The sequence below is a fragment of the Chionomys nivalis genome, chromosome 1 (assembly GCF_950005125.1).
Source record: "Chionomys nivalis chromosome 1, mChiNiv1.1, whole genome shotgun sequence".
NCBI classification, from domain to species: domain Eukaryota; kingdom Metazoa; phylum Chordata; class Mammalia; order Rodentia; family Cricetidae; genus Chionomys; species Chionomys nivalis.
The window spans coordinates 64654038-64681835 of NC_080086.1; the positions used below are offsets into that span (position 1 = coordinate 64654038).

Sequence of the window (27798 nt, forward strand, 5' to 3'; positions counted from 1 at the left end):
GGCCTTGGATCCCCTGAAACTGGAGTTAGGGATGGTTGAACTGCTATGTGGATGCTGGGAACTGAACTCTGAGCCTCTTCAAGAGTAGTCAGTGCTCTTTTTCGCTGAGCCCTCTCTCCAGCCCCGAGACAACTTTTTCAAAAGGCAAAGCAGCAAGAAGTGAATAGAGACTTAAGTTCTTGTGTGTGGATGATAGCAGTTCACCCCCAGCAAAATCCAGAAATTCAAACACGTGACTCTCTGCTGAGACCGCATAAGCCTAAGCTGTAATGGGAAAACCAGATTCCAGAAATCCGACCCCAAACTCAATGTTACTTGAAAGGTAAGAACCTGAGAAGTTTGCGTGAAGACTGAGGAAAGCCTCCAAACCATAAATCCCCAAAGGCCTCAGTGCTACTCACACACAGCTGCTCTCAGCCTCCATCAGGGTCTCCAGCCCCCACGCCCGTCCACTCTGGCATCCCATGGAGACTCCAGTCCTTCCCCAGCAGCCGTTATTGCCCCAGCACTTTGAGTTTCTCTTTAAAATTATTATTATCATATTATCGTTTTTGTGTGTGCAGGGTGCACATGTATTGTGGTGGCACACGTGTGGAGGGTAGAAGATACCTGGGGAGGTTGCTAGCCTTGGCAGCAAGCACTTACACCTGCAGAGCCATCTTGTCAGCCCCCAGCTAGGTCAGCATAAAGCCTCACAATGCTTACTTCCTTAGGGTAAATTCTTACAGGTGAGCCAGTGGGTGAGAAGGGCTTCCCTTCGAGCCTGTGATGAACGCTGCCAACCTGCTATCATAAGTTGTCAGAGCTTACACACCCACAATGCCTGTCTCCAACTCTACCCACTGTGTGCACCAACACTACTTCACGAAGATTTATGTATCTTTGGCGGCTTCAAGCCTGGACATCTGTTGTATGCTTCTTGGCCCGGGGACTTGTTCTTTTATATCGTGCCCATTCAGATAGTCTGATCATCCTCTTAGTGGGATGTCAAGACTTTCCCATTGCTTTCAGTGAATATTTCATATTTTAAAGTATGGAATCCTTTTAGGGGTCGAGTATTGACAGACAGTTACTATGGGTTTTCTGCAGTGGCTTCTCTGATGGTGCTCAGGAAACTGTGACTCACGCTCATGCTCTTCTTGTCACATAAATATTCTCTTTCCCCCTGGCCCTGCGGATTAAACTCAAGGCCTCACAAATGTCAGGCAAAGGTCTTACTTCCCAATCTCTAATATATGCTGTATATAATATATAACAAATAAACATATAATATATAATGTATATACTATTTAACAAACATAATATGATAAAATAGATGTAACAAAAACATCTTTGCAACAGGTTCTCACATGATCCAGGGTGGTATCAAACTCACCATCTGGCACAGGATGACCTTGAACTTCCACCACCCAAGTGCGGAGGTCACAGCTGTGTGCCGCGACTCCTGCATTCTGTGGTGCTGAGGATCAGCCCTGAGGCTGAGGACTCTGTGCGTGTGAGGCAAGCACTCTGCCACCTGCACTGTGTCCCCAGCCTCTCGTGTATATTTTCTTAGAAGAATTGTATGTTTCTATCTTTGAAATATTTCAATCTGCTAATATTTACTTTAAAATGTCACTCAGATTCCAAATCTAAACTTGTTTATTTCAGATGCTTACCCTTCTGTATCAGAGTCACTGTGGCATGAACTGCTCTCCACCTCTTTGTCCTGTGTCATCGTGTTATGTGTGACGGGACCTTGAACAGTACCCAGTGTCAGGATGAAGGTGAGTTGCTTCAAAACCACGGTAATCAAAAAAGACCATGTAGGATGGGGGGGGGGTGAATTGGGAGAGGGTGAGTTGAGGGAGGGTGAATTGAGGGAGGGTGAATTGGGGGAGGGTGAGCTGGAGGAGGGTGAGCTGGGGGAGGGTGAGTTTCTGCCCCTGGCATGAAGCTCCATTGTGTTAACATGAAAAGAAGCCATGAGCTACGGTACGACTTTGGGCTTGTATTTCCTGAAACTGCTGAGCTGGAGAGATTGCTCAACAGTTCAGAGTGTTTGCTGCTCTTGCCGAGAACCCAAGTTTGGTTCCCAGCACCCACGTGGCGACTCATAACCACCTGTGACTCCGGCTCCAGGGGCCTGATGCCCCTGCATTCACACACACAACACATAACATAGCATACACATGCACACTTCAAAATTATCATATTTGAAGATGATAATTCACCATGCTGTGCTGTATACATAAAAATTTAAGAAGGTAAAAAGTTCCCAAAACATCCTGGGATAAACGGCCTTCAAAGATTTGAAATATAGATTCTGTAGAACACTTGGAAAGAATCTTTAAAAGGTGTCCTCAAGATCTATTTGTGGAATTCCATGGATCTTTCCTTTTAAGGTAAATTTATTTAGCAGAAATTCTGCCTTGATGAGGAAGCACAATGCTATAAAATTAATCTCATTAGCACATTTGCCATCAAGGGAAGACTCAGTTACTCTTTCAAAACCTCCAGGATAAGGGAGAACTTGACAAAACGACACTAAGTTCACCTTTAAGGGTAAGATAAAATATTTTAAAAGACACAATGTTCCTTTAAACGTGGAGAGATCTGCACCATCAAATTTTATAATAGACACAATGAAACTGAGGGAATTAAAACATTTTAACACTTGCACAAGGAAAGTTACATCAGTAAACCGGCATGGAAAGCCCCAGAAGAGACCTAGTTGCTCCCAATAAGCTGACATGGGATAAATTGGTGTTTCATGTCTTTGGGAAAGAGCTGGTCATGCCCCAGTGACTCTGAGATGGGGGGTAAGCACTGAGAGAACTCACCATCTGCCATGGCAGCATCTTCCCTGCCCTATCAACTACAGAGTAGCTGGCGTAGAAGCTCCCTCCAGAGCACAGGCCAGGCAAAGTCAGGGAACATGAATCTGTAATCCCTGAGTTTCTACAGCAAGATGGAAGGCAGAACCAGGAGAATCCCCGAGTCTTGTGGGCCAGCCAGCAGGGCATTTACAGCATCAAGTAGAAAGAGACCCTGTCTCTAACAAGGTTAAGGAAAGGACTGACTACCAAGGTTGTCCTCTGACCTCCACGTGTGCACTGTAACACACACACACACACATACACACACACACACACATACACACAAACAGGCACTCTGGAGATCTGAGCTCAGGTCCTCATGGTCACACGGTAAGCACACTACCCGTTGAGCCATTTTCTCTGCTCTCCATATCTTGAACAGACTTTTTGGGGTTAAGGGTGTTTTCCTGGTGTGTGATTGTTTAATTTGTGAAAATGGTCACTGAACTTCTTTCCAGTCAGGGTAAAGTGAGCATGGACCTGGCTGGCTATCACCCTTGTCTCAGCAGTTCTGCAGAGCTCCCTGAACCACAATGTGGACACTGAGGTGCTGGGCAGACCTTCATCACTGCTGTCTGGTACTTGCTTGTACCGTCTGATAATGGCTGGCACACTTTGATTGTTTTACAAAAACCAGACTAAAAGTTTTATGATGTGTCTGACCTTTTGATTCTGGAAAACGATTAGCTGTCTATAAAGTCCATGCTGGAGAACTGTACAGTTAGATCACAAAACTCTCAAAATCACAAAAATTACCATAATGTTCCAAGTAAGTTTACATTTTATATTGGGTGGTGTTCCTAGCTGCCCTTGTCCATGTGGAGCGCAGACCCAGTGGTGAACATGAGTGCATTATTTCTCCAACAGGAATCACTGTGATCCTGTTCCAGCAAACCTCTACAGCTCCCTCCAAAATAAGCTCCTACTGGAACTTTCCTTGTTACTTCTGAGTTCTTCTGCAGAAAACAGCGAGAAAGGACCCATCTCAGAGGCAGCAGACAGAAAGCTGTGTGCTGTGGGAGCCCCTTCAGCTGCTCTTCAAGGAACGCCCACAAAATACTCCCTACCCACGGACCTATCAAGACAGGCTCATACCCTATCAGGCTCTATCACAGACCTGAGCATGCTAGGCCTGAGGGCAAATCTCCACACACTCTGGGAGCATGGGGGTGTGACCGCACACATGGTCGTGGATCCCGTTTGCAATAAAGTGAGCCACAGAGATCTGACCCAAAACTCCCTGCAAAGCACCAGAAAAGCCTTAAGACACCTGCCACTCAGGAGGCACGGTGCCTGGGAATATGGCACCCAGAAATAGGGCCCCACTGCCTCCTACCTTCCAGAGGCTGATCCCCTCGGGTGTGTCCACTCCAGCCCTGACCAACCAAGCAAGGGAGGTCCAGGTAAGAGGGCAGGGTGACAGAGTCACCAGCTTTCAGGCAGGCCACGGATTCCTCTGTAGTTTGAGTCGTCGGCATGGCCATTAGCAGTCGCCAGGAAGGCAGTGCCAGCTGTCCAGGCTGAGCAACTCTTTCTACCATCTTTGTTCATAGCGAGGGCGCAAAGTCCTTCATAAATGCTGCTGCATTTACTCACAGTGAGGGTAATTATTAGGCACAAGAAAAAAAATAATTAAAACCAGCTTATTTTAGCATTAATGATTAGCTCTGCCAATTTTTTTTTTTTTTTTTTTTTTTTTTTTTATAATCAAGACTTGCTTTAGGGGCCATTTCCAGTTTATAGGACAGTAGCATTCCTGGAACCTGTGGGTGGCTTAGTTTGAGCTACACAGGAAGCAGAATGTCACAGAGAGGGTGTGAGGATATGGTTGGTCACTGCTTCTGGGAACCGGCGTTCCCCATCACATACTACGCCGGAAGAGATGGCAGGGCGGAGCCTATTGCTGGGGTCAGTGCACTAGGCACAGAGTTCTGATCTCACATGCTAGTCTTTGTAAACTTGATGCAAATTAGGGTCACTCAGGAAGAGACAGCCTCTAGAGGACTTGCCGCCACCAGACTGGACCAGGGCTTGTCTGCGAGGCATTTTCCTGGTTAATCATTGATATGAGAAAGCCTGACTTACTGTGGTTAATGCCATCCTGGGCAGGTTCTGGGTTGTACAAAAAAGGCAGCCTGGGCAAACCACAGGGAACAAGCCACTAAGCATCTTCTGCCATGGTTCCTGCCCTGACTTCCTCCAAGGATGGACTGTGATGGAGACTCAGAAGCCATCTTCCTGGTGGTGTTTTGAACGGAAACAACCCCCATAAGCTCATATATTTGAGTGCTTGCTCCCTAGTTGATGAAGTGTTTGGGGAAGATTAGGAGGTGCGGCCTTGTTGGAGGTGTGTGTCTGTCTCATCTCTCTCTGCCAGCTACTGCTTCAGTACCAGGAAGGTCTGTTTCCCGCCATGAGGACCATAGACTAACCCTCTAAAACTGTAAGCAAGTCCTCATTTGATGCTTTCTTTTTACAGAGTTGCCTTGGTCATGGTGTCTCTTCACATCAATAGATCAGTAACCAGGACACCCGCCCAAGGTACTTTTTGGTCACGGTGTTTATCATAGCAGCAAACAGCAAACTAGAATACTCTATAGCATTCTAGTTCCTGTGCAGACAGAATCTCCAGAAAGCTGGCATGGGGTTCCCCAGTGGTGTGTGGCTGTCATATGGGACAGGGTGTTTCTCCACACACTGTCCGGAACCTTTCAGAGATGTCTCCTATTTAGGAAGACTCACACGTATGACCTGGGCCATGGGGGAGTGGGTAAGGGGAGACACTCTTACTTAAAAAGAAAGCATTGATTGAGCTACATTCTTGTTCTTCTTTGAGACAGAACAAACTGAACTATTTTCTTCTTCTTCTTTGAGTTCTCTGTGACTTTGACAGGCTTGGAACTTACTATGTAGACCAGGCTGGCTCAGATCCTCAGGCCTGCTTCTGCCACTTGAGTGCTGGGATTAAAGCCTGGCCTGAGCCAGATTCTAAATAATGCCCATCTTTGAAAGAGGAGGAGGAGGGAGTGGCTTGGGGGTGGGGCTGTGATTCCCTAGCTCAGCAGTAGAGTGCTTGGCTGCCTCGCCCAAGGCCCGGGATTTGGTCCCCAGCACTACACAGCCACACACACACAAATGACTCTATCTTAAAACTCAGTGATTGTCAAGGCTCACCCACTTTGCACGAGTCTCCTGACATGACTGTCACACTCACAGGAAGAGACCCCCACAGGACCTGCGCTGGTCTAGGCTGAACGACAGACAGACAGACAGAGGAAGACATACGGGTTCTGGGGATGGACACTCATTAAAGCTATGCCACTTAGGCCTTTAAAAAGTCGTTTACTAGGCAGGCCTGCGGGTTCTACGCACAGCGCTGTCAAACGTGAGTGATTTCCCCACTCAGACATCTTTTCGCCGAGTCAGCGGGAGACGATGAGGAGGTTTGATTTTCTATCCTGCTGACCTAGAAACTTCCTGGACTGTGGTCACCCGAGATGACCAGCAGACAGAGACATTGCACACATTAAAGCAGAGCCAAGAGAGCACTGCTTTTATCCCTGACAACTGACTGTGCCATCTTCAGGGTCACCAATGTTTACAGGTCCCCTGACAGTGTCTCATCAGGACCTGCAAGGAGATTCTGCCAAGGAGAACTTGTGTTACGATAAATAATTTTAATTTTTATTATATTTTTAGATGCATTTATTGTGTGTGTGTGTGTGTGTGTGTAAGCAAAGGTTAAAAATCCCAGAGGTAGGGTACTCAGAACCCTGTATTCCATTATCATCTGGGTTTGATTTCCACATCTCCCACTTTCTAGTGACCTTGGGAAGGCTTTATAACTTTCTGTGCCTCAGTTTTACCAAGTGTAAGATGTGGCTGCTAAAATTACCTCCTTTGAGTTACAGAAATTAAATGGTCTAGACAGACCAATACCCAGCTTGTAGCAAATACAGTCTGTCAGCTCACATTGAAACTACATGAGTTTAACACACACAAGAAACACAAGTTCATTGTGACATGTTGAACTCTCATGGTAGCTTTGGCAATTATATATATTGATTCAATAAGATGTAATTAATAAAGGCCAAGCTACTATCTGTAGGGTTCATGCTTTTGATATTAAAATTAGATTTTTGCTGAGGGAGGAGGATTGCTACAAATTCAAAGTCAGCCTAGGCTACATATGGGTTCCAGGCCATTCTGAGCTACAGAGTGAAACCCTGTTGAGAAAGAGAAAGAGAGAGCGAGAGATAGGAAGAAAGAGAGAGAGAGAGAGAGAGAGAGAGAGAGAGAGAGAGAGAGAATGAAGTACTGACCCAGGGTTGAGACAGAAGCTGCCCACAGTGGCCCCTGTGGCCAGGCCTCAGAATTCTGCCTTCTCTGGTCGGCTTTTATTTAACTGGGTGTTGGTTGCAAAGTGTGCTGAAAACTGACTTTAATAGAAGATACCGGACTTTTATAGAGGCATGTCATAGCCTGTTACAGTATCGGGAAGATTTGTTTGTGGCAGATTTTGGAGTGACATGTGACACCTTCCCTTTCTGAGACCTCAAACGTCTTCCTAGATCTACTGGGCAAGGTGCAAGGTGCAGAGGGGTTCTTGCCACAACCCAAGCCCCTCGGGTAGAGATGAGAGAAGGACCGAAGAAAGGGCTGCTATGAGCAGCTGGGTGACAAAAGAGAAGGAAAAGATGTCCTCTTTGGCTCGGGTTGCAAGGATGCTGTCCAGGGCCTCCGCTCTGCTCCATCTCACCCCCTTTCTCCTAGGCTCATGAATTCAAGAAACACTTTAGCCAAAGGAACTGGTCACAAAAGGGTTAGATGCATGAAACATCTGGGAGCTGGGCTATGACTTTCAAGAGAAGACCCTAGATTCAGGATGAATCCATGAACTGCACGATCCGAGCCTCCACAGCTTAGAAGTGGGGACTCCAGCTTGAGACCCCAGGAAACAAAGCTACCATCCTGCCTCAAAACCACTGAGTACTTCCCACCATCCCCAAAAGGCCAACGGAGAGGGGACTTTGAGGTGACGGCTCTAGTTCACTTCAGACTCAGACCTGCCTCATTCCAGAATTCAGCTGAAGAGAAGCAAGGGCTCCAGGGATGGGGCACTGTCACTCAAAGGTAGGACCATCTTAGCTTTTAAGAGCAAATGCTGCTCAGCCCCACCAAGCTCTAGCAAAATGTGACTGAAGCCTGAGAACCCAGATGCACAGGCCCCATGCTGTGGGAACTCAGTGAGACGCCTGTCAAAGCACTGAAGGGGCAGAGCCACAGCCTCAGCACTCAACGGCAAGGGGAAAAATAGCCTCATAAAGACGGTCTTGCTTCATAGGACCTGCTTCTCCAGCAACGACACAAAGCATGGAGAACAGCAGTGGGTGGCAAGGGACAATGTGGGAGGAACCCTTCCAGTGCACACACAGAGCAAAAGCCTCATCCTTTCAGCCCTGGAGAACTCCACCAAGGAAGGAGCTGGCACAGGGAGGCTACGCCACCCTCAGCTTCTCCCGGTTCTCCTCAGTCTGTCTTCATGGATGAGAGATGTCCCTAGGGTTGGGGACGTCTTCCACTTTTCTGTTAAAAGGGAGACGTTTCCAGGGTATGACTCCTCCCCTTGCAATGAGGTGGACGACACACACAGGAAAGAGAAGTTTTTTAATGGACCACGCTGCCAACCGCCTGAGCTTGAATGTACCCCGATCTCTTGCCTTCATTAGCCCAGCGCTAGGAAAGTCATCTAACACAGGGCCCACCTGATAACACTGTACCGAGGACCTGGGGGTGGGTGAAATGGCTCAGCTGCTAAGGAGCTTGCCAGGCAAGCCTGAGGATTGGAGTTTGTCCCCGGGGTCCTGTGCAGAGGTAATCATCGAGAGCAAGTTCTACAGAGTTGTCCTTGAGCATCCACGTAATAAGCCAGATTCTTAAGAAATGCTAAGTGTTCTGTGCGACTTATTCACCGCTACTGAGCACAAGACGTTGCAAAGCAAAAAACTCAAGCTGAACCGTCAGGACCTAGGAACCCCCACATTTGGGTTCTAAAAGAGGACTGTGACATGGGATCCACAGGGCCATGAAGGTGAACTGGTGAGGAGCCACTCAGCTGGATGCCAAGGCCACCGGGAGGGCTGTATGGGACTGGAACCTGGGGGCGGGTAGGGTTCAGGGCACAGGGCAGAGGCTCTTGACCAATACTAGTGGGGGTGTGCTTGGAGACAGCACAGCTGGACCAGGCTCCGTGATCACCGGAGCTGCTAGACACCCAGGACGAAGGGAGTGACAAGCTCATCAACTGGACATGATTGCTGTAAACTTGCTCACCCTTGACTTTCACATCTGCTCCTATCATTTGTAAATCTAGATAGATTTTCAATTTCATTTTTTTCTACATGAACATCATGCGTGTCTTCCTTTCTCATTGCACATTTCATTTCTTCATCAAAAGAATTTTTAAAAGCATATTTGTAACCCTGGAATTTGGCAGGTGGAGGCAGGAAAACCATAACGTCAAGGTCATCCTCAGCTATATAAGTGAGTTCGAGGCTAGCCTGGGATACACAAGACTTCGCCTAATTTCTTTTCATGACAGGATTTCTTTTGTAGCCCAGGCTGACCTCAAAGTTCTGCCTCAGCTTCCCGAGGGCTGGAATCGCAGGCATGAATCACCATGCCTGGCTCATTAACACAAATAAAAATTTAAAAATGAATGCGTACAGGTGTTTTACGGGCATGTAAGTGCACCGCAAGCATGCAGTACCCTCAGAGGGGAGAGGAGGGTGTGGGAGCCCTGGGACTAAAGTTACTGGGGTTTCCGAGCTGCCGCATGGGTATTAGACTTGAACTCAGATTCTCTGAAGGGCAGTGCTCTCGACCAGAATCATCTCTCCATCCCCTCGCCTGGACAGCTTTGAGGGAGCACCTACAATCCCTCTGCCCACCTGTTCTGGAACTGCTTCCCTTTCTGGACGTTCAAAGACTCCTTTCACTCCAGTGAACAACCTAACCTCTCATTGTTTTTATATAGAAGAGCCACAATGGGATGGTAGGGTGTGAACTATGTTAAAGTTAATACTTACGGGCTAACACTGAGCTGCTCTCAAGACACAGCCTGGGCTACATAGGAAGACCCTGTCACAATCTGCCAATATCATAAAGGTCACACTGGCTTGCACACCTTTTGGCAATCCATGCAGCCATCCTGTAACATATACATGAAATGTCCCAAACTCTACTATCATTCTCGAAAATGTGTCAGCTCAGCAGTAATCCATGATGTCTGTCTCCAGTGGAGCAGAAGGTCTTGAAGAAAGAAAGGGCTTACTCAGTCATGTACTTCCAGATCACAATCCATCATTGGGGGAAGTCAGGGCGGGAAGGCAAACAGGAACAGGAAGCTGAGGTCATGGAGGAACCCTGCTTGCTGACTGGCTCAGAGTCACGCTTAGCTAGTTTTCTTATATACCCCGGGACCACTGGCCTAGGTATGGTGCTGTCTGCAGCAGTCTGGGCCCTCCTATGTCAATTAATAGTCAAACCAAGCCCTCACAAACATGCCCACAGACCAGCCTAATAAAGACAATTGCCCCGTTGAAGTTAGTTTCAGGCAATTCTAGGCTGTGTCCAATTGACATCAGGGCCTGGAAGGCAGCAAATTGCGCAGCAAACATGTTTTGTATAATAGTTCCCAGGGCATTTTGGACCTGGGATGCCAGGCTCCTCTCTTCCAGGTCTAAGTAGGAAATCTGCCTTCTTCCTCAGGTCTCACTGCCTTCTGGCCCTTTCACCCTCTCCTGCTTCGAAAGCTCCAAAGTATCAAGGCAATCAGATTCTTCTTTGGACTTCACTAAGGCAGACACAGGATGGCTGGCCTTAGGATGTTCTTCATGTAAGATAGAGTAATGGCCCAGTCCATGTGTGACCTCTGCATGTGTCTTGGTACCTGTGTTCCTTGGGCCAACTGGGGTACTCAGTACTTTCCCAACAGAACTCTGGAGCCAATTCTTTCTAAGTAGCCACATTTTGCACAGGAGGACGGAGGGAAGGTGATGTTTTTGTAGGAGTAGGACCTGGGCTCTATTTTTGGCAGGACTGCTGAGAGAGAGAGAGAGAGAGAGAGAGAGAGAGAGAGAGAGAGAGAGAGAGAGAGAGAGAGAGAGAGAGAGAGACGCTCTCCTTGGCTATGTCTGGCCGCTACTGGGAAGAGATGCCAATCAGAGGGAAGCCAGCTGGGCACCCCAGTTTAGCAATGTGTAACTGACTGCAATGGGTGACAACTATTCACTTGGGAACCTAAGTTAAGAACACGGAGTCTCCAGAGTTTACAAGTGTGGCTTTCTTCAGAGAAGTCTATCATGGCATGTCCCAGCTTTGTCTGTGTTTGGGATGCCACATTTATCATCAGCCAGGCGTGAGGGCACATCCCCGCAATCCCAGCTCTGGGGTGGTGGAGGCAGAAGGATCGAGAGTTCAAGGCCACTCTCGACTACAGATCCAATCAAAGGTCAAGGCCGATTTGGGCTGTACGTGACCCTGTCTCTAAAAACCAGACCAGACCAGACCAATCATGATCTCAACCTGGCTGATCTGATGCCCTTCTCTGGCGGGACATACACTTAGTTCTCTTCAGGGCTGCATACAATGCCTGGTCCACAGAATGTTCTCAACAGTGTGTGGGAAATAAATGTTAAACACTAAAAACAACATAGTAAGGCTTCTGCAGCCCTAGATTCTAAAATTCTATGCATCTTATCACTTGCTTTGCTTCCTCCAAAGATGATGGCTGCCCTCCCCAGCTCTACTAAACCACGCCCTTAGCACACCCAGTGCCAAGCATTCCCCTTCGTCTCCTGGCACCACTGGATCAAAGCCCTCAGCCAGCACCAGCTCAGGTAGGCGGCTTCTATAGTTGACAGCCTATTTCTGTTCTTACCAGCTAGATTATATGTTTACCACTGGCCATTGTGTTTGTGCTCAAACCTGTTCATGTCAGTTGTACTCATTATTGTATTTGCGTAAGTTAATTATATATTATGGAAATTAATGAAATATCTGCACGGAAGGAGAGCTACTGTTCTTGTAGGTACGGGGTTTTGGACAGGCCTGATGAAGGTGAGCATGTCATAAGTGATCTGCTGTCCTGCTCCCACGTGGGGCAAATGGGAGGCGGAGACAGGAGAATCCTTGAAAGCGCACAGGCCTCTTAGCCTGGCACACAGCAGGGAAAAAAAGCAAAGAGACCCTGTCTCAGACAAGGATTGACACTCGAGTCCTTCCCCTGTGTCTTGATACCTCTAGGGAGTTCATGAATGCCTTTGAAGTTTGTTCATGCCCCTACTAAAGCTATTCTGTGACCTGTGGTTTGAAAGTCACCGACGTGATTCCATTCCTTTATTTTGATGATACGAAATCAAGGTACAAGGAGAGTTTAGGGCTCTGTAAGTGTCTCTGAGACAGAGTCTGGGGAACAACCCTTCTCCATATTTTTTTTTTCCCAGAGAAGCCTGTTTGAAAAGCAACAGGCATAGCACAATTTCCTTTGCAAAAACTAACAGGGAGGGGCCGGGAGATGGCTCAGCTGGTAAAGTGTTTGCTGTGAAATAATGGTGACCCGGGTCCCGATCTCAGCGCCCTTGCGAAAAGCCAGGTGCAAAGGCACAAACCTGCGATCCCAGCACTGGGGAGGCAGGGACAGGAAGGGCCCTGGTACTTTCCGCCAGTCAATCTAGCTGTATCCACAAGCTCTCGGCTCAGTGAGAGACTCTCTCTCAAAAATATGGTGGATGGCTTAGCAGTTAAGAATGCTTACAGTCTTGTAGAGGACTGGGGTTAAAGTTGGGGTTCAGTGCCCAGCACCCACATGGTGGCTTCACGATCACATGTAACTCCAGATCCAGGGGACTGACACCTCTTCTGCCTTCTGATAACTCCTATGCCCACCCAGTAAACAAACATAGGCAGGCACAAACCCGTGACTGTAAATTGAGAGAAAAATCTAAAAGGGGGGGAAGGGTGGCAAGCAATTGAAGTTATGTCAGTCAGCCTCCAGTATCAATGTGTACAAACACACACCTGTACAGGCATGTCTGCCACACATAGACATATAAGTCTCAGGTAAAATGAGGAAGTACATGACATCAAGGCCACACCCTGGAAGGCAGGAAGACTCTCATTCCATCCCGCTGCTTCTCTATGCGAGCACTAGGCAACCACTCACAGGTGTGTGGGGTTTCCTCCCGAACTCGGCACAGCAAACCTCTTGTGTGAGACGCAGGTTTAAAACAGGTGAACCATGTACCTGGCTCAAACACGTGAGCCTTCTAATTTTAGAATGGCTTCAGCTTCACATGTGGGAAAACTGTAGACAATGGAACGGGGAAGCAGTTTGAAGTTCTGAAAAGCTTTGGTTAAAGGAGGTGAGCCATGAGGAAAGCCCTGACTGGCTGGCTGTGTAAACAAGCAAAGGCTTCAAAGGCTTTCCCCTCTCATCCGACATGCCCTCCTTCTGTTTAGCCCAGCCTGGACTCTCATCTCAACAGACTGGAGTCTACAGTCCCCAGTGATGCCTGACCTGGCTACGATCTCCCCAAGCGAGTGGGAATGGTGGCATGCTCTACGAAGAACCCCACGGTGAAGCGTCTGTGTTTATCATATTTGAATAGTCTTCCCAACACTAAATTGAACAAACCGACAAACACGCTGAGAGGCCAGGGATGTGTCCACAGACACTGGCCAAAGGTGAAAGAGGAGGAATCTGGGGCGCAGTCACTCTGAGGAGCGTGCAAGCAGGCAGGAACCCAGAGGGGCCCTCACCACACCTTCTGGGTCTTTACAGTGAGTCTCACGAGAAAAGAACCAGATGAGCGGCCTGGGAGAGTGTAGCATTGCTGAGGGTGAGGCAAGCAGCTGCCTGATAGCTTTGTGTCTGCGTGCATTCTGTCCTTTTTAAAGGGGGCACTGAAGAGCGAGTGCCTTTTGAATATAGGTGGGAGCTCTTCCGAGGAGGGCGTAGCCGAGTTCTAGGATGTGAATGCCGACGCCCTCATCTGCCTCCAGACGATGTTTTATAAACAGACAACCGACGAGGATAAAAGTTTATGCTCCACATTTCAGAACATTGATTTCACTTCTGCGGCAGTTTATGGTCTAAGTGACACACTGAGCAGCCAGTGACACTCTCAAGAAAGGCCACAGACTGTGTCGTCACCTGTTGTGTGGGCTCCTGGAGGGCCAGGCAGAGATCTTCGATTCTTTGTAGGATTTTAACAACCAGACGGTTAGACTCTGAAGGTACAAGAGCATCCTTGAGATGCAGCATCCTAAGAGAATCAAATGCAGCTATCCCTCTGTACCCAGGAAGGACCAATCCGTACTGAAACCACAGATGCTCAAGTCCTTCCAGGAAATAGTGTAGAGTGTACACTGAAACTACACTCATGTTCCCACACATTTTTTAGGTTTGTTTTTTCTGCACACATGTGTGTGTACGTGTGTGTGTGTGTGTGTGTGTGTGTGCAGGTCCAAAGTTGACATCAGCTGTCTTCCTGGACTGTTCTTCACTGTATTTATTGGGGCAGGGTCTCTCACTTTTTCAGCTAGTCTAGCTAGCTTGCCCCAGGAATCAGCTGTCTTCCCCTACTGGAAGTTACAGGAAACCACCATGCCTGTCTATTTTATATGTGGGTTCTGAGGATTTGAACTCTGATCTTCACAGTTCCACCAAGCCATTTCCCTAGCCCCTCCTGTGCATTTAAAATTACCTCTGCATTACTATAATATGCAAAATAATGTATAAATAGCAGCCATATTGTTGTTGTTTTTGTAGACTCCTTGGGGAAGCAAGTCTATACATATTCAGTTTTTTACCATTTTTCCAGGTATTTTTGAGTCATTTATCCTTTGGCTTTTAAGATGCATAACTGTTGGGGAATATCATTTTACTATTATTTTGTATTATTTTAATATTGTTCTTTATGCTGTGGAACATTTGTTTAATGATGTAAAGATGTATTGTTTTTGTTTATGCTGCATTTGTTTAATTCTGTGAAGCTGTGATTCTTTGCCTGTCTAAAACACCTGATGGTCTAATAAAGAGCTGAACGGCCAAGAACAAGGCAGGAGCAAGGATGGGTGGGGCTGGCAGGCAGAGAGAATGAATAGACAGAGAAACAACGAGGAGAAGGAGCTAAAGAACAGGGAGAGGAGTACACTAGGTGCCAGCCACCCAACCAGCAGGCCAGCCACAGAGTAAGAGTGAAAGCAAGACACACAGAAAGAAGAAAAGGAAAAAGCCCAGAGGCAAAAGGTAGTCAAGATAATTTAAGAAAAGCTGGCAAGAAACAAGTCAAGTTAAGGTCGGTCATTCCTAACTAAGAATACGCTCCGTGTGTGATTTATTTGGGAGCTGGGTGGTGGGCCCTTTAAAAAGCCCAAAGAATAAAACATCAAACAACACAGAACCTGTGGACATGGAGGGTGAATCAGCTAGGCAATCTCAGCACCACTTCTCGACCCAGCTCAGGGCAGGCCTTATGATGTGATCACTGACTGCAATGCTCCCTACAGCCTGAAGGCATCCTCAGGAGCCCTCCAAGGCCTCTCTGCGTCCACCAGGACAGCCACGTGGAGATTCTCAGGCCATCACTCAGCCCGGTCCCACAGATGTGAAACTAATCTAAGCAAACACTTGAGGACTAACCTGCTCAGGACTTGGAAAGTCTAAAACCCAGTGGGCCCCACACAGGATCCTGGCCTCCTCTCCAAGGCCCCATATTCTCCGCTGTTCCACCCAGAGTAAATGCCAGTGAAGCCTTTACTGATGAAACTTAGTTTCCCACACCTCTGCCACCCTCTGCCCTCCGTATTTGGGGATCTAAGAGAAAGTAGCAAAATGAGATCTTACCAAGAAAGGCCAAAGGCAACTGCTCTAACGGCATGGATGCTTCCTCCAAAAAAGAAGAAGAAGAAAAGAAAAAGGACAAACCCTGTGTTCTGCTGAACTGGGGTCCCACCCTTGATGGCACTTGGAGCCTCCAATTTTCTCTCCACAATGCTCTGTAATACTGGGGCTTTCCCTAGGTCTGCCAGAGGCCCTTGTCCCTCAGGGATGTATTAAATCAAATGTAGATCCATTGGCTTCTGGTTCCGATCAACAAAGTGCAGAGCTGGGCCCATTTGCTAAAATCCTGAAATTCCTCATCCTAACACCTATCAGATGCTTGTGGAATTCAGTATACAAGTCCACTAATACCCAGGGAGGAAAACTTAGATTTTGAAGTCACTTAGCATGTAAATAAATAAAATTTCTAAAACAGAGTTCACCTGAAAAAATATACCTGAATCAGGTAACATAAGAAAACACCAACATAATAACTAAAGAAAAAAATACACGTATCAGGCAATGTAAGAAAATACCAAAATAATCCCAAATTAACACCGAGGGCTGGGGAGAAGCTCAGCCAATGAGTGCCTACGTCTAAGCATGAAGATCTGAGTTCAATCCCTGGAACCCATGCTAAAAAGAAGGAGGCTGCTGAGTGCTTTTAATCCAATGCTCAGGGGCAGAGGCAGGAGGATCACTGGGGCTCGCTGGCCAGCCAGTCTAGCCTAACCGGGATGCTCCTAACCACTGAGAGACCCTATCTCAGAAAAGACGGACAATGTTTCAAAGGATGAGGTCCAAAGCTGCCGTCTGGCCTCTACGAGCATATGAACAAATGCACACCTATGCACACATGTACCTGAACGTGCACAGGCACATTTGAGCCACCCCCACCGCAGAATTTCAGTCCTGGGGATGGCAGAGAGGGGTGGGACAAACCAAGCAGTCCTATAGATGAGGTCACCGCAAAGAAGAGAAAGGGAGACAGGCAAGCCCTACTTTGTCACCCAACCTTGGCCTTTGCAGAGGTGACCACGACATAGTCACCACTGTTTGAAATTGACTCCTGGCCTCTTCTCCTGAGTCCCAGGACCCAGGCTCTAGAGTGTGTAAAACTAAAGAGAACCAGCATTCAGCCATTTGAGAGCAGCCAGCGGTCAGACAGGTAGCCACCTCCCTTGTCCCCAGAGGGGATGTTGTTTGGGGCCTTCTGTACAATGCAGTGTGGCCTCTCTTCTGGCCTGCCATCTTGAGCCTCCACGGGTGCTAGAGTCCAGGCAGCATAGCAGGCGGTCGACTTGCTTTGGGGGCCTCTGTGTAAGAAGGGTTGGGCACATTCCCTCAGAAGGAAATCCAGAAGGAAAAGTGGAAACTGGGGCATCAGATGGGGGCTAGTCTGTCATTCTCTGGATGAATGATCAGGTCTGCCAAGGGAGCCTACAGCACCTCGAAGAGGCTCAGGAGCCACTCCAGGGCTCAGAGGGAGCAGACTCATGTCACCAGACTCTCTTTGTCTGTGTGAATAGACTTGAAGGGGTACCACAGTCAAGAGCATCCTTCCCACTGACAGCCACCTCAGCATTCGCCACCATCCCAACCTGTGTCAACCGAGTGGCTCAGTAGCTGGCGGGGCTGACCCAGCCCTGAAGCCTGCATGCTTCAGGTGCACAGTTTGCTTTAGAAGAGTGCAAGGCAGGGCCACACGCCAGCATCTCAGCCTCATGGACGGCCTGGAGGCACTTCCATCAGGTACCAGAACAAGTGGTGACTCCCGCCTGGCCTCACGTCCAAGTTCCCTCAAGGCCAGGCTGTAAATGTTGCTATGGCATCTGGTACTTGCCAGATGGCTTAGTGGGTAAGTGCCTGTCACACAAACAGAGTACCTAATAAATGCACACTCCTGTGTCCCAACACACAGGAAAAGCAGGAATCAAAATCACTAAGACAACCATTACCGTGTACAAACAGAAGCGACTAGCTAGGAGCGCCCGTGAAACAGAAGGGTCTTCCCTTGGACATTGAGACGGTGAGGGCTTTGTCTCCCAACTCTCAGAAGTACTGAGAAACAGGGGAGATAGGCGGGCGGTTGTGGGGAGAATAAATAAACAATGATCATTGGGCAGGAGTGGACAGGAGCTTCGGAAACCCAATCATCACATGGTTGGTAAAGTGTGGACAGCTTCAAGCTCTGGGGTCCTGCATGCCCATTTCACCTGCCACACTGGCTGTCTAGCAGGTGAAGGGTTCTGTGAATGGGCTGCCCCTGAGGGGACTGCACAGCCCCCTTGGGCCATGGTGAAGGCCTTCTAGTAGGTTCTCCTCTTCCTGCCCAGAGGAGATGCAGAAGGTTCAAGGACAGGCGAGTATCCCAGGGAGAGGGTTCTCCAGAAGCGAGGCAGGACCCACACCCCGTGCACATGCAGGGAGGATGGACTCACCGCTCAAGGGGGACGTGCTGTTCTCCAGAGCCTGGCACACAGCTAACACGAAACCTGTGGGGGAAGCAGAGAGGGCAGGTAAGTGTCACCTCAGAAAAGAACTTCCTTGGGGGTCAGGCAAAGACTTCAGGGTTTTACTAAGGGGCTGACAAGTGTGTCTGGCTACCTTCTTTGAGGGACTCAGTGCAAAATGGAAGCAGGGCCCCTTGTGCCAAGACCAGGGGAAACACATTCATGGTTTGAGGTGCATAGGGGGCTAGCAAATTGTGTTCTCCTCTGGCTGCAGTTTCTCCCCACTTGCTGCAGAGTTTTCTGTCTGCTGGGTGTGAGGGTACTCACAGATTGGGTACAGCTCCCCATATTCACACAGGGGCAGATAGGCTTCCCTCTAAGCAGCAATTGAAGCAATGCACTGAGACATAGCTGGGGTCTAGTAAGGAACTCTGCTTCCCCGACTGGCTGCCCCCAGCCAAGGAGGATGGTTACTCCAAGAGCATTGCACCACCGCAGTCGGGATGTGTGAGGAGCGTGGCTGAGGACAGTGGGGAAGAACTGTCACTGCACTCTTCCTGGCACATTCAGGTACATCCAGGCCCCATTAGGTGCTGAGCATGGGAGGGCCACTGACCCATGAATGGAAACCCGTGACGGCAGCACGCAGGACCCTGAGAGCCAAGGCTCCCTTTGACTTCCCTCACAAGACACAGACGCCAAGACTACACAGCAAGGCACATGTGTAGGGCCCCTCTGGGATCCATAAAGCCACCTCTGCCAACAGGTGATCCCTATGAGCCCTCATGTTACGGGGTGGACGTTTCTAGAAACAGAGCAGTGAGTTCTCGTAAAGAAGGAAGCTCTTGTGAGTTTTGCCATCATCATGAATTAACTTCCCCAATCTGAAAGGCAAAGAGATGCCTCAGGCAGCCCTGCAGGGGAGGCTGGGCCTCAGTCAGACTATTCTAGAAGATTGATTCCCTAAGCCACTGCAGAAATCAAGTTAGGTCTTTTCTGCCTTTCTAACATACCACAGGACCCACGTGACCTCTGAGGTACAACAGTGGGCCCCCGTTTCTCAGAGGAGGTGTTCCCTTTCTACACGTGTTCATAGGATTCCCCAGACACATTTCAAAGGGACATCTGCCACATTCACACCCAGGGTTCCATTCCTGCCAGAGCCAGAAAAAGCTAGGGGTTGTACCCTCAGACTGTGGGACAGTCACGTCCTGATGCTGTGGCCACTGCCACAGACTACTCTGGGCTGAAGTCAGTCAGTGATCCGTAATCAGTCAAGGCTGACACAGAGATGCCTGGCATACCTCAGGACAGGGAGCATGACCAGCCTGTCAGCAACTGTCCCCAAACCACTGAGTGATCCTTATGTCTCCTCCCTGCCTGAACCCTGTCTGTCAGGGCGAATAGCACAATCCTAGCACTGAGTCTGGTCCTGCCAGCCTCTGGAGGAAAGACAGGAGACGGGGTGTGCGCTGGGGCCCGTCCCTCACCTGGCACAAAGCCCCTTCTCCGTCTCACCTGCCAGCTGCCAATTGCCAAACTCGTGAAGGCATTTCAGGAAGTAATTAATGGCCACAAAGTATGCGTGTTCCTCTGAGGAACGAACAACACGTTGTTTCTCTTCATGATTCTAGAACGGTGAGAATCCTAGCCACTTTCTGTCCTCCATTTCCCATGAAGCCTTGACTTTCCTCTAGCCGCTATGGGCCTGGGCCAGGCAAACGAGGCTCAGCCTCTCTTCTCAGGTGCGGTGCCATGGTTCCACAACCTGCGCAGGTTTCTGCAGACATTCTCATCTCATTCTTATTGTGACCCTAGAAGCAAGTTCCTACCAGTCCCCCTGCCCGTGGGGATGCCCAGGACACAGAGGCTTAAAGATTCAGAAATCTGCCCAAACTTCTGATGCTACATTGAAACTTGAGTCTTCCTACTTGCGATGTTCAAGACACTGCTGAGTGAATGTGCCCTGGCCGGTCACCGCACACCAGCCGGGATGTTCCCACCTGTATGACCCTCCTGGCTTAACCCACAGATTTGGCAGGCCCGCAGAGCCTACAGCCTCATCTCCTGGGATTCTTCTCCTTGCCCTCAGTTTCTTCACAAGCCAGGCCTGAGCTGTTCCACCTGCATACCCTGGGGAGTCAGAAGCCCCCGTACATGTGGCCTGGTGTCTGAAGGCCTTCTAGGAACTTGTGGCCTTGGCAGACATGAGGCTCTGAGAAGCCAAGGGGCCACCACAGAGCTGGCTGTCAACACCAGAGCTCAGAAAGATACAGTCCAGGCTGAGGCTCAGCAGCAGGCGAGAGCCATAAGTTCCTCTAGGGTGAGTATCAAAGCCACCTGGCACCAGTCCTGGGGACAGGAAGGCGGGCTGTAGGGCCGCCCAGCGAGCTTTCCTCCCTCAGGGACAGGAATCCGTTCAAGACTGTCCTACCAGGTTCTCATTCTCAGTCTGTCTAACTAGCTCCAAAGTGGGAAACCCAGACTGCAGTCTTCAAAAAGAAAAGGAGGGCAGAGGGTGGTGTTGAGAGAAAAGCAACACATAACGGAAGTGTTTCCTTAGGGAAGCCTGGTATCTGTTCCCAACACAGACCTGGGATCCACGGCCTGCCCTCAAGGAAGGGTGAACACACCATGCTTGTAATTCCGTTGTCTGCCACTCAGAAACTTGTGACAGAGACAAGGTGGTCAACAAGGCTAACCCATGCTTTGAGAGATTGCAGAAGTGCAGCTCTCACCCTCAAGCCTAGCCATGATGGAAAAGTGGGAAATGCCATTGAGAGAGGCTGGGCACTCCTGTTCCCCTGGGTCCCAGAGCAGGGACATCCATGCTTCAGCCCCACTCCTGAGAGAGACAGTCTGGACAGGAACCCAAGCTGGGCTTTCTGTCTGAGACAGGACCCTCTGTCTTCAACTGCCGTCACTTGGCAATCACCTCTTATGGAAACATTCAGTTGTAATGCTCAGGCCTGAGAGGGGCATCTTCTGGCTCCTGGCCGCACCAATTGAGTGTGTCCTGCCCTGGCCTCTGTTGTTGCCTGTGTTTGCTCCTAGCTCCTGTCTCCTCCACTGATTGCTCGATGAGCAGCTAGCAAGAGCTCCGCATCTTGTGTTTGGAACTCTATGCCTGGGTTTAGAGGAAGGACAAGATTGGGCGAAGTTCTGCATCCAGGAAAGATGGGGAGGTGGATCATGGTCTCAGCAGGTGCTTTTGGGAGCCGTGGGCTCAACAACAGCACAGGGGAGGGGTGGGCAGGAGCTGGCCTAAGGTGGGACAGAGGGATGCATGAGCACTTGAGGGGGCACTGCTAGTCTCCCCTTCTTCCTCTCTATCTCCCTGGACGTGGAAAACCATGAGGAAAAGATGAGGAACCAAGGGGGAAGGTGAGTAGCCCCCTCTGGGACCCTGGAGCTTGGCACCAGGTCTGTAGGGCTCCCAGGGGCACAAGAATACCTGTGAATGGGTAACCAGGATCCTAGACCCTGCTGGCACAGACCCACAAATTCCCCAGGAGAGAAGAACTTCCCTGTCTCCCCTGGGAAGAGGTGTCAGCTTACACTTGGCTCTTCTCCCAGAGGTGCTATGCACAAGCTCCCAAGGACATCAGGCAAAGCTACAGAGGAACCTTGGAGGAACTGGCCAGACAGGACAGGGAGAAGTCTGGGGACAGTGAGGTAAGGTGTTTGGAAAGACAAGAGACCCAGGAATGAGTCACTAGACAGATGGCCCCATGGGACACAGGGCTCTTCCCGCAGTCACCCTACCTCCAGAGTAATCTTTCAGAATCAGGCTGGGCCTTGATATCCGGGAAGAGAATTGGTGGGGGACTCACTGACAAAGGTCAGTGCTGTGTCAGGCGATGGGTCCTGATGCAGAGTGCAACTGGAGTTATGGATGGCTGTGAGCTTCCATGTGGGTCCCAGGGCTGAAAGCCTGATCCTCCGGAAGAACAACAAGTGCTCTCTCTGTATGGCTGGTTCTGTGTCAGCCTGACACAGGCTGGAGTCGTCAGAGAGGAAGGAACCTCAGTTGAGGAAGTGCCTCCATGAGACCCAGCAGTAAGGCGTTTTCTCAAGTCGGGCTCAATGGGGCGGGGGTAGGGGAAGCACTGGTAAATGGTGCCATCTCTAGACTGGAGGTCCTGGGTTCCATAAGAAAGCAGGCTGAGCAAGCCAGGGGAAGCAAGCCAGTAGTAAGCAGCTTCCCTCTGTGGCCCTGCATCAGCTTCTGCCTCCAGGTTCCTGCCCTGTTTGAGTTCCTGTCCTGACTTTCTTTAGTGGTGAACAGCAATGTGGAAGTGGAAGCTGAATAAACCCATCCATTCCCCCCCCCCCCCCCCCCGGCCCCAACTTGCTTTTTGGTCCTGGTGTTTTGTCAGAGCAGTAGAAACCCTGACTGAGACATGCTCTTAACTGCGGGACCATCGTCTTTCCAGTCCCTTGTTAGTTTGTATGAACACAGGGCCTTTTCCTGGCCTGGAGCTCCAGTGAGTCCCTTGGAGCCTGACTCCACCTTCCTACGCTAGGATTACAAGCACAGGTCATCAGATCTGGCTTTGTTCTAGGGGTTGAACTCAGGGCCTTATACTTGCAGGGCAACCGTTTTTTGGAATTTTATTTGGGAATATTTGTATGTAGACTCTGAGATATTTTGGAAACAGGATCAAAGTCTAAACAGAAAATTAATTTGTTTCATGTATATACATATATATATATCCTATGAATAGACTCAGTGTCTTTGGGCTCAGCAATTTTAGGGTACCTGCCTGATGACTGTGACCCACTCCAGAAGGTCAGATGTGGAATCTGCTGCTTGAAGCCTCACGTGGGCACTTAAAACACTGTGGATTTTGGACTGTAGGTTTACAGCCTGTATGATGCTCTATTTTGGAGGTGAGAAGACATGCCAGCAGAACACCAGACTGTGGGCTCCATCCCAAACACTACACAAAACCAGGTATGTAGCCCCCAAACTCAGGAAGTGAGGTGAGAGCATTAGAAGTTCAAGGCCATCCTCAGTTACATGGAGAATTCTAGCACAGATGGGCCACTTGAGACTGTAACTCAAAAGAAAAACCAAAAAATAAAAACATCACCCCCCCAAAACGCCAATACCCCTTTCCCTTTCGGCTAAGGTCAGGCACACTCAGAATGGGGAATACAGGCAAACAGGAGACCAGAGTCTAGGTTTGTCTAGGACACTGTTTTCTTCAGCAAGTCATTCTCCTCTCCCTCTCCTCCCTTTCTCCCTCTTCCTTCTTTTCTACCTCATAGTTCAGGCAGGTCTTGAATTCACAGCAATCTTCCTGTCTCAGCCTCCTGAGGGCTGGGATTACAAGCTTGTACCACCATGCCTCGGCCAGTTACATCTTTTTCAATCTTGGACTGTCTCTTTAGGTGGCAGAGCTGGTTGAGATTGGCTGAGTCTCCAATTTACAAGCAGCTACAAAGACAGAGGGCTGTCTACCTTCTAAGTCGGCTAGCTGGGGACAACTGACCATGTTTTGACCCCTACTGAGTAAGTCCGAAGCCTGGAATTGGGGATCAGGCATAATGACTACCTGTACACAGCCTCAGCAAGGGGTGCTTTAATAGAAATTATCAGGCTTTGGATGAGATATCAGGTCAGTGTACTTCCCACATCTGTATCTTCAGTACAGACTCGATGGCTTGCTAATCTATCCAGAGGTCTCAAGAGAGTCGATGACCTTGGGTCCCTTGGCTTCCTGCTCTACTCTCCTCTGGGGTCTCTCGAGCAGCTAATTGCACATTGGCAAGTCTAAGGCGCTGCCTTCTGGTGACTGTATGGCACTGGTGTCACAGTTCAACCTCCAGTGTCACTGAAAGTTCATAGCAATTTTCTATATCCTTCTGGATGGAAAAGACCCTAGGGACGGGGAGCTGGAAGGACAGCAGAGGGGTTGGGCACAATAGCTCTGCCCCTTCTGAATTCTGACTCACGTGTGCCTTGACTTTGCCACAGACCTGTGTTTGTGCCCAGGAGACTTTGACACACTCTAATCTCGCTAAGCCTTGAAATCCCTCTGTCAAACAGGAACAGAATCTCCTCACGGGACTGTGGCGAAGGTAAAGTGAGTGTGTTGCTTGCGTACAGCGCAATGACCTGCTTTGCCGGATTATTGCCTCTTCACCCCGCAGAACTCTCCAGGATTCAGAGGAGAAGCAACAGTCACCCACCCTGCTCTCCCTCAGGATGTCCAGAACGGACTTCAACAAGGGACTACTTGAGAGCCAGGGTCACTTGGCTAAAGCCCAAGGGTGTTAAGGCACCAACCTTGCTTTTGAGGATTTAAAAGGTCACAGTCTACTTATATTAATGAGTCAAATATTGAGCAAACAACTACATAACAACAACAAGAAGAGGGTCAGATTGGGAGGGAAAGAGAAAGAGAAAGAAATGCAGGAGGAACGGATGTGGGTGGAAATGGCACAGCAGTCAAGAGCAGGCACTGAGTTTGGTCCCCATTACCCAAGTCAGGTGGCTCACAATCTCCTGTAAGTCCAGCTCCAGGGGAACCAATGGTACCTGTGTACCTGCACTCACGTTTACTCACGCACGTAACGCACATAATTTAAGATGTAAGTCTTCAAAAAGAGAAAGAAAGAAGGAAGGAGGGAAGGAAGGAAGGAAGGAGGGAGGGAAGGAAGGAAGGAAGGAAGGAAGGAAGGAAGGAAGGAAGGATATCTGAGATCTGAGATCTGAGATCTCCCCTCTAGACATCTGAGATACATGGGGCAGCAGCACTGTCCCACTATCACACTGCAGTAGAGGTCTATGGTACCAGCTGCTGAAGCCACCGAGACCATCTCAACACCAGCTCTAGCCCCACCCTCCACTAGAGCCTGCTCTCCAAGTCACAAGGTCAAAATTAAACTCCCGTACTCCTCTGCCTCCTCCTGTTCTAGGCCGGACTGAAGACCAGGTCGGCCTCTCCCTCTACTTTGCAATCCAGCCCGAGCCCTCCAACACAATCATCCCCCACACAGACACTTCATCCACCCCTGCATCCCTGGGCTCCCCAGTCCAGGCCTCAGCACCTCTGTAGACAGCACAGCAGATGCCAAACTGGTTCTTCTGACAAGGACTTCCGGCCTTTGCTCTGGATGCTGCTACTTGAGAGAGGGCAGAGGAGGCCACAAGCCGCACCAGCTCCTTCCCCAACTCACAGCCCAGATTTAAACCTGAGCCAGATTTTAAATACACAGCCTGAAAATCCAGGCGTGGTGGCGAAGTGAAGGAGGATGAAGGGGTCCTCGGTGACTGTGTTGTGAGTTTAAGGCTAGTCTCTCCCCAACAAACAGCAAAGCTTCACTCCGCCCGCCCAGTCACCAAGCCCCATTGGTACTGCACCCAAAGACCCCTACCTCCTCTGTTTAGCTCCCACTGCCTATCCTAGTGGCTGCCATGCGTGGGGGGCCTTGCAACTCTGACCTCCATGGAGCGTGGAAGCCTCTTTTCCTTCACTGTAAAAGGCCACAGATCCTGTCCCCTGGACAAAGTCATTGTGACGCAAGAATTAATGGATTTTCCAGAAACTTGTAGGGCACTGAGTGAGAGTTTCTTCCCATTTATTTTATTTTAGACACAGGGTGGGTTTTAATAATTAAGGTAGCCCAGACCAACCTTCAACTTACTACTAAGGAAGACTTTGCATTCCTGATACTCCTGTCTCCATCTCCTTGGGGCTAGGATCTCGGGCTTGCCCCACCACACTTGACTGCTCTTATGGATGGTGCTTAGGCCAATGGATTGCCAATCACCCGGGTCACAGCTGATACAAACTTCAGAACAGCATGCTGTGCCCTGAACTACACGTGACTCGTATATGTGCACGGACAGTAGCTGCTCTCTCATGTTGGCTCACCTCACCCCTGTGGAAATCACGTCTGCCTCTCAAAGTCCAGCTCACCTGTGGCAAACAATCCACAATGTCCTTTTCAGTTCACTCCTCCTATTCCACCTTGTGGCTTTGAGATTGTCCCACTTACCCGTCTGTCCCAGTGGTGTGGTGTTCCCTGTGCCCACTGTCCCCATATTTGGCCTAACGTCTGGCACCCACTTTGGTTGGACTGAGTTTCTCTAAGAGGTCTGTCTCCCTATTGGGAAGGAAGCTGGAGGTGATGGTGGGGAACATGCCGGGGGAGGGGGGTCAAGAAAACTGCCCTTCCCCAGAATTCTCTGCTTAGACTCCTTTCTTCTTACATTTCTAGATTTTCTCTCTTATTCAGGTTTCAGGGGAAATGGAGCATGCTTAGATCCTGACCATTTGTTCATTCAAGTGGTGACTGAGCATCTATTACGGTGGCCAATTAGGGGCTGGAGAGATGGGGGACAAAGAGGCCCATTGCTCACAGCCTACAGTCCCTTTCCTGCAGGAAGCTACCCTTCCAGTTTTCAAAGCCATCACAGTGAACTCTAGAAATGGCCTCTGAAGAAAGAGCTCAAGGGGGAGTAAGGAAATCGACCTGCCCCAGGGAGCTGGAGCTGTGCCTGTCAGCTCTTCCCACCATGTCCTGTCTGTCCATCTGTGCCTGTCTATCTCACTCTTTGCACAAGCTCAGAGCACTGGGGTTGTGAGCACAGAGCCTGCCTGTCGAATACCTAGGCTGACCAGCCACAGACAAAACCCATGGTTGGGTTGAAATTCAAATGAATGCATTGCTACTCAATGGTGTTAGCTTGTCTCATAGCAAGTCAGGATGCAGAGGTTCTCCTCTCTCCCCGGGGACCCCCGATCTTCCCGGAAGTTTCTCAGCTCACTTGGACGACTTTAAGGAGTCCTGAGCATGGAAGCCAGTGGGACCAGTGTGTGCCCAGGCTCTTTAAGCAAAAGAGGGACCCCCACAGAGGGGAGCCACATTGAAGCATCAATGGAGTTCCTGCCAGGTCCACGAGGCTCTCACTCTTCCTGTTCTTTCTTCCCAATGGCACCCAGCTGGTCCAGGTTGCTTACACACGCTAGCTCAGTTGCTCCCCGTGTATCATCCCATCCAGTTTTACAAGCCCAGCTCAATGCCTGCTTCTTACACATGCCTGTTACTAGGTCATTTGACTTCCCGGATAGGTCCTTTGACTTCCCTGAGCTACCGGCTGCTCATGACCAGGACCAGCAATGAATCCCACTTGAATCTTACACACGGATCATCTGGGGTTCCCAGTTTCTTTCTCTCAGTTTCTCACAGCCCAGACCTCATAGTCTCAGATTTATAAAAGCTACTTAGTAATTTTCTTTCCCTGTGTCAAAGGTCAAGGATGAATGTTTGCCTAGTACTTTGAGCTGTTTCCAGTTTAGGTCCTAATTAATAAATGCCTAAAACTGACATCACAGACATGAGCTGGGCAGAGAGTCGACCCAGTTGCAGGAGGAGGTGGTGCATCCTGACCGGCTGGAAAGCGGCCAAGGTAAATAAACAGTGAGAAAGCCGAAGAGCTGAAGAGGCGCTTGCAGGAGACCCACCCTGTCCCCCTGAGACACTTCCATTCCTAAGGCCACACGTGTGAGCAGAGACATATTGCACTGCCACAGAGACCCCCCTCCTTGTTCTGACTCCTCACCCACTCACGAGCACTACTCAGTAT

The 27798-nt window shown here is 49.4% G+C and overlaps 1 protein-coding gene across 1 annotated transcript in view; it reads right to left on the bottom strand.

Annotated features, from left to right (window-relative positions):
- Tgfa (transforming growth factor alpha) overlaps positions 1–27798 on the bottom strand; it is a 90645-nt gene that overhangs the window by 37202 nt on the left and 25645 nt on the right. The window contains exon 2 of the mRNA XM_057785577.1: positions 18186–18239. Coding sequence (XP_057641560.1) covers positions 18186–18239 — 54 coding nt within the window. The remainder of the gene's footprint in view (positions 1–18185; positions 18240–27798) is intronic.